The sequence below is a fragment of the Chaetodon trifascialis genome, chromosome 10 (genome assembly GCF_039877785.1).
Source record: "Chaetodon trifascialis isolate fChaTrf1 chromosome 10, fChaTrf1.hap1, whole genome shotgun sequence".
In the NCBI taxonomy this organism is placed as follows: Eukaryota; Metazoa; Chordata; class Actinopteri; order Chaetodontiformes; family Chaetodontidae; genus Chaetodon; species Chaetodon trifascialis.
The window spans coordinates 10562687-10572991 of record NC_092065.1 but is presented as its reverse complement, the minus strand read 5'-3'; the positions used below and the strand labels follow the sequence as shown (position 1 = coordinate 10572991).

The 10305-nt window shown below is 40.5% G+C and overlaps 1 protein-coding gene across 1 annotated transcript; it reads left to right on the top strand.

Moving 5' to 3' along the window:
* The first annotated feature begins 3984 nt into the window (after nucleotides 1-3984).
* On the top strand, nucleotides 3985-6316 carry LOC139337904 (transmembrane protein 80-like). Its single transcript, XM_070972735.1, has 5 exons — nucleotides 3985-4097; nucleotides 4277-4370; nucleotides 4479-4571; nucleotides 5080-5281; nucleotides 6011-6316. The coding sequence occupies exons 1-5, from the start codon at nucleotides 4023-4025 to the stop codon at nucleotides 6021-6023; spliced, it is 477 nt and encodes a 158-aa protein (XP_070828836.1). The 5' UTR covers nucleotides 3985-4022; the 3' UTR covers nucleotides 6024-6316.
* The last annotated feature ends 3989 nt before the right edge of the window (nucleotides 6317-10305 follow it).

The following is a 10305-nucleotide window of genomic DNA, read 5'->3' as shown; positions in this document are numbered from 1 at the left end:
CAAAAGAAAATTAATTGGTTTATTGTTTTAGTCATTTTTCAAGCAAAGATGACAGAACTTTGTCATCCTCTCAAGTATAAAGAGTTCCTGTTTTTCTTGTCATATATGTTTGTAAGTGAAATATCTTTGTGTCTTGCACGATTGGACAAATAAAGCAATCTGGCAAGTTGTAATTTCATAAAACAGTTAATTGAAATAATAATAATCAGCAATCCATAGTATGATCCATTATTACAATAACTGTTACTTGAAGCCCTTACTGGTGTATAGTTTGAGGTTTGGTATTTGAAATAGATAAATATTTATTGATATTACATATTTCTATAAATATTTTCCCTGAACATTTCAATGGGAAAAATAAAGTATCATGCTCTAAATCTTTAAACGGACTCGTTATCTGTAATATGTTCTCCGTCTGCCTGTATCTGTATGTGTGCATGTCTTTTCATCCTGGAAGAAGGATCCATCCTCTGGTTTCTGTTTTTGTATATATATATATATATATATATATATATATATATATATATATATATATATATATTTATAGAGGATCTAAAGATTTAAAGCCTTGACACAAATGTGTGATATGTTTTGAAAGTGGATTTGACTTTTCTTTAATCTTATGTAAACACCACATAAACACAGCATGCAGTATAAGCCAGACCAGAGGAAAAAGCATTCCTACACAGTTGATCTCATGTCATTATGTGCTGTCAAGTTCAGTTTTAAACTGATTCCAGGTCCTAAATAAATATTTTCTCTCTCCCTGATCCAGCAGCATGAACACATTTGCGAGTTTGATCTACAGTATGTGAATTTAAAGGGCCTCTGTGGGGCCTTTTTGAATCCCTCCAGCTTAAACAACCATACACTAACTGGAGTGTTTTGTGTCAAGGCTTCCCAAGGGGAGGATTTGAGGGAATGATCCATTTCTCTAAACCTTATCAGCTGCATCCCACCCCCCCTTATAACAATGCCACTGTGTGCAGCCCCCACAGCCTTGACGCCCCCCGCGCACCACCCCCCCACCCACATGTGAGATGCTGTTGTGTTGTCTTGTTCCCCCACAGCTGGAGCATCTCCCTCTCCACCCCTCCACCCCTCTGCTTTTCCTCCATTCAAGCCAAACAACGCCTCCGTTCTTTCGGCCACACTATGCAGATTGTTTCGGAGGACAAGCAAGAAAGAGAAACAGATAGAGGCTGCAGGGGACAATGAAACAGCTGGCTATGCTAAAGCAGTTCATTTTGGTATTCTTTATTTCTTATCTCATGTAACTCTGTAGCTGCATGTTCATGGATGTGTGTGGGTGTGTGTGTAGCCCGTGTACTAATCCTGCATGTTGTGTGGATAGAAACCCTATAAACAAAGTCACATTATGGGGACTCACCTCCTGTTTGGGACACAAAGCAGGTCCAAACAAGGTGGAATATTAGCCTACAGTTTAGGATTTAGGTTCGGGCTAAGTGAAGGTTAAGGTTTAGGTTAATCTCAGGTTAAAGTGAGTCTCTCCAGGGAATACATTTAGCTAAGTGAAGCAACATCCTCCACAGAAACACTGTGTGTATAATGTTGAAATCACCATTTGAAAAACAAATTGTGTCCTGACGTATCAACATTTATGGACTCGATGGAGGAGGCGATTGGCTTCCACCTCATTATTTTCACATACAGCTAGCAGCACTAACTTGAAGTCATGGCCACTTACCGCACGATCTGTGTTCCAGTTGTCATCTGTTATTTAAAGCTGCGTTGACTGATTTTGTGGCCATTGGGGGGCAGCTGAACAAGTTGAAAAACATTAGCATACTATCACCTCATAAAGCTGTTATTTTTTTTATATTTACAGATTTTAGCAAACCTGTTAGCCTGCTTACAAATCCAGCAGACATGGAGCAATTAGTATTCATTTTCATTCACATGTTGAAAGAAATATTTACTTCTTTTTGTTCTTGTCTCCACCAACGCTGAGAAAACTATCTGGCTCTTTAGTGGCTAAATGTACCATATGCTCACCAGCTAGCTTAGTTGCTAACTTAGCTTGTTGTTTGGTGGTGAGCAGCTGGTGTACAGTGGGGTTTACTGGAAACAAACTGGCTCTGTAGAGCTGAGGCTTAACTACATTGATTAGTTAAGTTTTAAAGTTTGTTTGTGGTCAGTTTAATGTATGTCTTAGGAGTGAAATTCAAAAAGATTGCGTAAATTATAGGTACTATTTTAAATACCTTGGGGACTGATTTAATGGTTGCACTAGCTTGACGACCGTTGATGTCTGACCAGTCCACTGGATTCAAAGGGACACTTGTCAGCAGCCTACCAGTCAAATGTTTGGACTCACCTTCTCAGTCAATGGTTTTTCTTTGATTTTCTCTAAAGTAGATTAATGCTGAACATATCAAAACTTTGAAAGAACACCTGCGGAATTATGTAGTAAACAAAAAAGTATTACACAAACTAAAATATGTTTTCTATTTTAGATTCTTCCAAATAGCCACCGTTTGCCTTGATGACAGCTTTGCACACTGTTGGAATTATCTTCAGCAGCTTCATGAGGTCATCAGACGGTTTAATTAACAGGTGTGTCTTGTCAAAATTAATTAGTGAGATTTCTTGCTTTCTTAATACGTTTGAGATCATCAGCTATGTTGTGCACAGTGTTGGTATGCAGTTAATAGCTCTATTTGACCAGTAATCCATGTTATGGTGAGAACCTGAAAATCAAGTAAAGAGAAATGACTGTGGTGGTTTGGAAAACTATAAGGCTTTGTGCACCGTGAGGAGGTATGGGGCTTTGTTTCCTTTTCTTGGCAGAGGCTGGGCGTGGTTCTCCAGGTGGCTGAGAGCTGGCTCCAACACAGCTGGGACTCATCACAATCAAGCACAGCATAAAGACTGTGGACTGTGCAGACTTGTTGCCAGATTGTTTCCACTGTTTACTGATATTGTTGGCCGTTTACCAGTGGTACCTACGAGTATTCATATGTAGTCTACTCCCAGTGCCTGATCTCCTGTGTTTTTTTCTCTCACACCACCTGAGCTCTGTGTGCTCCAGTGTATCTCTGAGCTGCTCTCCACTCTCCACCTACCTCGTACCTCATGTTTTTCTCAGGACTTCCCAGCTATGAGTGCGCTGTGCACCTGAAGTCTCCACTTATTGCACATTCATTAAATTTCATTTCACCCTTTCTCCCTGTCTGCTTGTCTGCTACTGAGTCCAAATCCTGCTGAAACTTTGATGGTCCATCATTAGTTTAAGATATGAAGGTCAGTAAATCCAGAAAGTTTTAAAAACATTGAATGTATCTTCAAGCGCAGACTCAATAACCATCAAACACTCTGACGAAACTGACTCATGAACACCACCCCAGGGAACATAAACTGTTTTGAAAAGACTGTGTGAATCAGGTAGAACTGATGTAATGAAACAAAAGGAACGGACATTACATCAGTAGAGAATGTGTTTTTTGGTCAAATGAGTCAGAATTTGAGTTTTGGCTCGAACTGCTTTGTCTTTATGAGATGCTGAGAAGGTGCATGGATTGTAGCTGCATGTGTGGTTCCCTCTGTAGCAGAGGAGGTGTGATGGTGTCAGGTTCTTTGCTGGTGACACTTGAGATTCATTCAAAATTCAAGGCTCAGTGTGGCTACACAGCAACATGCCATCCCACCTGGTCAGTGAGTGTGGAAAAAAATAGTACTTTGACCAGTTTTCTACGTCTGTATAAAAATATTAACCATCCACCTCTCCAATTATTTGACTGCTCTCTCGCGTTGTAGTTCATCTTCCAACCAGTAGGCGGCGCCGTTCACCTTTTGGTTAGAGGCGAACGCGCTGAGGGAAAGAAAAAAAAAAAAAAAAATCAAAATGGCGATGCCCGGACCTGGTAGGTGGACGCGTTGCTATGGTTGCTATAGACACGCTTTTTCATTAAACCGCTGACAGAGTCATATATGTTATGTAGCGTTAGTTATTTTATTTATTTAGCATTAATACTTCTTCTTTGGTTCACTTTATTGACTCGATGACGTTCAGAAAGTTTGTTAGATTAGTTAAGTTTCTGTCTGTCCCTCTCCCTCTAGGAAGATCAGCCGGTGTCGTATCCTTTTCATTTCCTTCAGCTGAGTACGCCTGAAGTGAAGCCTTGTCAAAACCACAGACGTCTCTCTCTCTCTCTCTCTCTCTCTCTCTCTCTCTCTCTCTCTCTCTCTCTCTCTCTCTCTCTCTCTGTCACTGACGGTGTGAAGATGATCGATGACACCTTAACTCCGCTCCCAGCTGTCATCTGTTACTTTCCAGCTGCTGCTGAAGCTGACATCCATCTACTTCGTCTTCTACTTCCTGTTCACTCTCGGCTTGATCATCAGAAAGAGTGAGTGCTGAACATTCAACCTAGTCTCAGAGTTTTGTTTTTTTTTTCCTTTAAACCAGGTATTTTGATGTACCTGTAGAGAACAGTGAACGTGTCTGTTGCTGTCAGGCTTGGTGCTGTCTTACCCTGCTGATCATCTGGTCTGTGATGTCGGTCTGCTGTTCCTCCTGGCTGCTCTGGACGTCCTTCATTTCTTCTGTGGTGAGAGAGTCACAGACTGAACCATGGCTGACTGCCCTGTCATGACCAGGCTGACACTTGTCTGGCATGCATTCATATCTATATCCAGTTCTTCCTCTCACTTCTAGCTTATACAGTAAATAACAGAACAGCAAAATAACGCAAATTAGTCGCTGAAAGACCAATGGCCATTCTAGTTGCTTTGTAGTTTACATAAATGGCATAAATGGAGCTTTCAAATTTGTCCTGATTGAGTCTTAATTGAAGGACAACCCTTAAATGGAATCAAGGTAGTTTCCTACAACCTGATTTCTTTTCCTTTTTTTGCCTTATGAGTTTTAATTTTCTAATATCATCATTTATCACAGTGTTACAGTATAGGATGGCAAAAAAACATATATTAATCTAAAAACCTGTGCTTTGAGAAACATGGGAGTCATATTACATGGCTGCAGATCTTCCATGACAATCCCTCTTGGAGGGCCACTCCAGTGATTTTATTTTTTCCTTTCCATGAAACTGTCTGCAGGCGTGAAGGGCAACCTGTCGGAGAGCCAGGGCCATATTCTGGCAAACCTCATTCTGACTGGGACGACTATCCTGCTGACCGTCTACTTCCTGTTGTGGCAGACATACGTGATGAGGGCAGACATAATCATCAGCAGTGTCTTACTCGTTGTCTATAGCTTAGATGGAGCCCTGGCTTTCAGCGCTTTAGCCCGACTGGCCAGGTCAGTTCCACTTTCACTACTTTTCGTCATGGACATTTTGTATTAAACCTCACCAGGCATGATTGATGAGGACGATTTATTGATGTGACATGTGAGATCACAAACATCTTTTTTTTTTTTTTTTTTTTTTTGACAAGGTCAGATGTCAACATAAATGACAGACAGGTCGGTCAATTACAATATCTGGTATCAAACACAGATGAAATCCTTCCTTATCACATGAAGAGACTGGCCTACATTTTAGGCTCCATTTATTTTGATTGACAAGATAGTATGCCGACGTAATTAGCATCTCATACATATGTTTTGAACTGCTGGACGGCACTGAGCTCTCCTTTGTTCACGCCTTTGTTCATGAATGAAATAAGCCCTGGTTCCCTTTAGGACTTAGGGCTAAATTATTGATATGGGTGGCATTCAGTCAAGTGATACTGTACACCTCCTACAATGTCGTCACATCCTCAAATTTTCCTCCCAGGATAGATCACAGTAATCCAGTCCTTTATTCTGAAAAGATGGATGTTGTCTACTCAGGTGGCTGATGGCCAAAATACATTCATAAATCAGTGCAGATGAAGAAAAACTTGAAACTAAACTAAACATGCAGTCGTTTGCCAGATTGATTTTGGACAATTAAGCAGTTTCACACAGCTGAAGCACAGTTTGTTCAGGCACAGTTTAATGAACAGTAATAATAGATTTTTATTTGCTCTTCTTTGTGTCTTTCAGTGTCTATTCATGAAGAGACCTCCTCTTCATCGTCATATACTCACAAGGTGTCTGCACTTCTTTGATACAACCAGAAACTGAAACAACTTTGACTTTACACAGTTTGAATGTTTGTAAGGGGAAAAGTCTTTGGACTGACTGAGTTTGTAAAATGCTTGAAATGCGTTGATGTTTGTTGAAAAGTGAGTGCTTTAGCTTTTTTATCTTTTTGGATTGATTTCATCACATTCTGTCTATTTTTCAGGGCTCAAAGATAAAATCTATATTTGTGTCACTGTTGATTATTTATATTAAACGTACAACATTTAATACGTTTCATGTCTTCATCTTTTTTCCAGTAGAGGGCAGAATTGCTTTTATTAAGATTTGGACAGTGACAGCACTGATTTTAGCACTAAAAAAGGAACATTTTCTGCTCCCTTCCATTTGTTTTACTTGAATGCTTAAACTCAGTTCAGCTGGATTGCAGCTATTAACCCTCCAATATTCCTACTGATCTATAAAGAGCTTTTAGTTGTGCTACAATCTCTTTGTACTTACACAAAGTTTAAGTACCTGATAGAAAGTCATTCCAGGTTGAGAATTAATATTTTAGTTTTGCTCTTTAAACTGTACATATTTAATTTCAGATCAGCACTGATCCACAGCACTTACATCATTCAGGTGAAGATCTCAGAGCAGTTTTTTTGTTTTTTTTTTAATTGTAATAACTATTAGTCCTTTCACTAAACCACATTCTTCAAACAGGTTATTTCCCACCACTGACAGCTTGAGTTAATGATAAAACCAAATACCAAGGTTTCCAAAGTAACCAGTTTCAAAACAAATCACATTTCAGAGTACTTGTGCTTGAGCAACAGCTGAGTGAGAACATGAACAAACACTTGTGAATTTCACTGATTGTAGGTCAAACCAGTGTGTGTGCAAGCATTTATAATTTCCCCTTTCAGTTCTCTCTCTGCTGGTATCATGAAGAGTGTGTTCATTTTTAAAGTCTGTCGCTAAAACAAGATCATTCGAGTGCTTGTTGACATGCATTACAAACTCCAGAATAGGACAAATGCATTATCTTAATGATTTTCTTTGCAGGGACAGCACACTGCAGCTGGACAAAGAGTGGTCATTCTTACCAGCCAGTGACACTGAAACCTGGGCAGTGTTCCACACTGTTGCTCCTCTTTCATTCACCCTGTTGAATCCAGCTCGTTCAGACCAGACCACTTCTTTGCTGCAGCAAGCGAAAACCCGAGGAGACAAAGTTATTCCACGATTTGACGAGGTTGTGTCTACAAGTTATCATGCATTTCTGATTGCATTTGTAATTCATAAACAGCAAATTTGTTTGTTTTTTTATTGCCATTTAAATGTTGGTAATGTCACCCAGGGCATCTCATGTAAGGCTTTTTTGGAACATTTATTTGTTCTCAACCTTGGTGTCAGGGCCCCACTATTAAAAAGAAAAAAAAAAAAAAAAAAAAGGCATTTCTGTTGTACAAAATTAGATTTTTTGTAATATTTGCTTTTTCCTTGTGAAATACATCAAATCAAACTGTCAGAGAAGGAAATACTGCCCCAGACTCAAGTCCATTTGGAGGTCAAAGCTTGTGATGTCACACGTAGATATAGCTTCATTCAGAAGAAGAAGACACAATCCAACAAAAGTTAGGAACCACTGCTTTACTCCAGACATTTACAGCGTCCATATTAAAGCAAAATGTTGTTTGCTGCTAAATGTGGTGCAGGTCAATGAAGCAGGTCAGTGAGGCGCATCACCAACACGCATCCAAACTCTCAGCATGAAGCCTTCTCTTCAAAATCGAGTGAGAAGAGCTCAGGCCGACCGGCCCACATCCTGTGAGGCGTCCGCGGAGCTCCTCCCCTGCCGGCTTGAGTTACCTGCAGACTCACCTATCACTCACCTGCGCCCGCGGTGCCTCCTCAGCGAATTTACAGCCTTGGATTTCAGCTGTTTGACTTCAAAAGCAGCAGATTCCAGGCATCGACTGCGCATCCCGCGGGGTTCATCGTCCTGATCGGCTGCAGGCTGTGATGGCAGGCTGACACCTCAGGCACCGTCTCCACCGCGTTAGTCACCTTGAGCATCCCGTCCGGAAACAGAAACACTGTGAGTTCTTCTGAGGGGGTGAAAGTTGCTGTTTCTTTCGTGTTCTTGTGTCTTCACAGCGGGCTCAGACTCACATGGACCTGAGGGACTGCTCTGCAGCTCTCCAGCCATTAGGGCTTCCTCAGCAGATGGGGTGTCCTGATGGCTCTTAAACCTCATATATTTAGTGAGCTCTTTTACAGCTTCATGCTGGTTTAAAAGTTGAGATTGGTGTCACTTACTTGTTAAAAGGGACGATTTATCATTAATGTTTTATTGTGTTGTTATGTTTATTTAGGGTCCCATTAGAAACACATGGATGTGCCTCTGGTCTTCTCCTGAACATAGAAATATAACACAGACATACAACAAGAGATCAGTTGAATGTCTCCTAATAGATATTAATTGTCAGCACATAATGATTTGCATCAAGGCTGTAGGTTTGAAGTGATATTGATACTTGCTGGATCAATTGCTCCTGAAATTGTATAGCAGTTAATCTACGGAACAATTCACACACAGTAAATGGGCTCTTTTAGACTAAATTTCTGCTGGATTCAAGTTGCAAGAGAGCAGAAAACCACATGCTGTGACCATACACTTAAATCTGATGTCAACCACGATTACAGCGCTAAACTGAGAGGAGCATGTTATCATTTGGGGTCAACGTGAATAACCTCATGACATGCTACACATTAACAAGCAGAGGAGAAACACTGCTGGCTAATTTTGAGAATCAGTCTTTTCAGCAAGGTTTTAGCAGCTTCCTCTCTGTGTTAGGAGGGCTATATGCAATGTGAACAGAAAGGGATCACGGCAGTGAATTCTGACATGATTTTGTTCTGTGCCAGTTTTCCGTGAACCCAATCCAGAGTAAGCACTCACATCTTCCATGCTGCACCTGTATACCCAGACCACACCTTGAGCTCCAGATATCATAACAGCGCAGTGTGATTCAGCCAGATGGCAGTGTGGCTTGACATGCATTAAATCAGATAGCTGTTATCTCTTGCAAAATGCTTACTCTGGAAAATGGAGCAAAGTCCAGGCTGCTCATATCCAAGCAGGCGTGTATTTCTTTCAGACACATTACAAACTGCTATGAATGTTTTCGAATTTTGTAGTGTGACAATGTCAAAAAGTGTCACTTTTGTTGTAAATAGACTGATGTGACCTCACGTTAACGCAAGAATTTGAATGGGATTAGGTTGCTGACATCACGGCACACTTTGATTATCAGTTGTGTTTGTTTAAGCTTCAGGTGTGTTACAGGGTGTGTGATAGTTCAGTTGTTCAGCTGTTTTTAGGGTCTAGTGCAGAGTTATCATGTTGTGGTATTAAATGTGCTCCAGACTTTAGCTATAAAAATCTGTTCTTCTATTTGGACACAAAGTCAGACTGTTGTTAGGCAAAACAGCACCTGACAGAGATTTTTTATGTTTTATAAGGATTCTTGTGTGTTTTTAATTAGTTTTTAAATGAGACTGAACATATGAAGATAAATGCAGAACACCTGACTGACACCACACATTTAAAATATGACACTCTGTAAGGGAGGGCTCATTGTTACTGTCATCGCTCTCAAATGATTTACTGTCGCAGAAAGCAGTATGACAACACTTGTCTAACCTCATTCCATTAAATATGAAAATCAAAAGAGCTTGACATTAGCAGTCATTTCCTAATAGGACACAATCAAATATGAGACGTGCTTGGCGTTATAGGTAAGCCTAAGACAAGTGTCCTGCACTCTCTGCTTCTATTTTTATATAATTGTTGACCTAATGCCATGTAATTACCTATGAATAAGAGCTTGTCATTACTGAACAATAAGCACCTTAGGCTGAGTGGAGGAGAGGTGCGCAGAGGGCCTCTTGCCATGAGGTTGACAACACATGACACCCAGCCTGTCATGCTTCAGCTTCACCTCCCTCCTGAAACCTGGCAGAAGGCCAGAGCTGAGAACAATAGTGTGGAGAGAAGATGACCAGAGAGATAAGGGCAGAAAGAGGAAGTCTACCTTTTGCGCAGACTTGACTTGCTTAAGTAAATACAGCTAGTTTTCTTTGTTCATTTCTCTTGCTGTAGACTTTGCTGTAGATGATGCCTGTTGGTGTGTCTGCAGGAACACAGTAACATTACATTTGGTTCTGGCTCTGAGAGTTGTTGTCATTCAGCCCTGCTTTGTTTC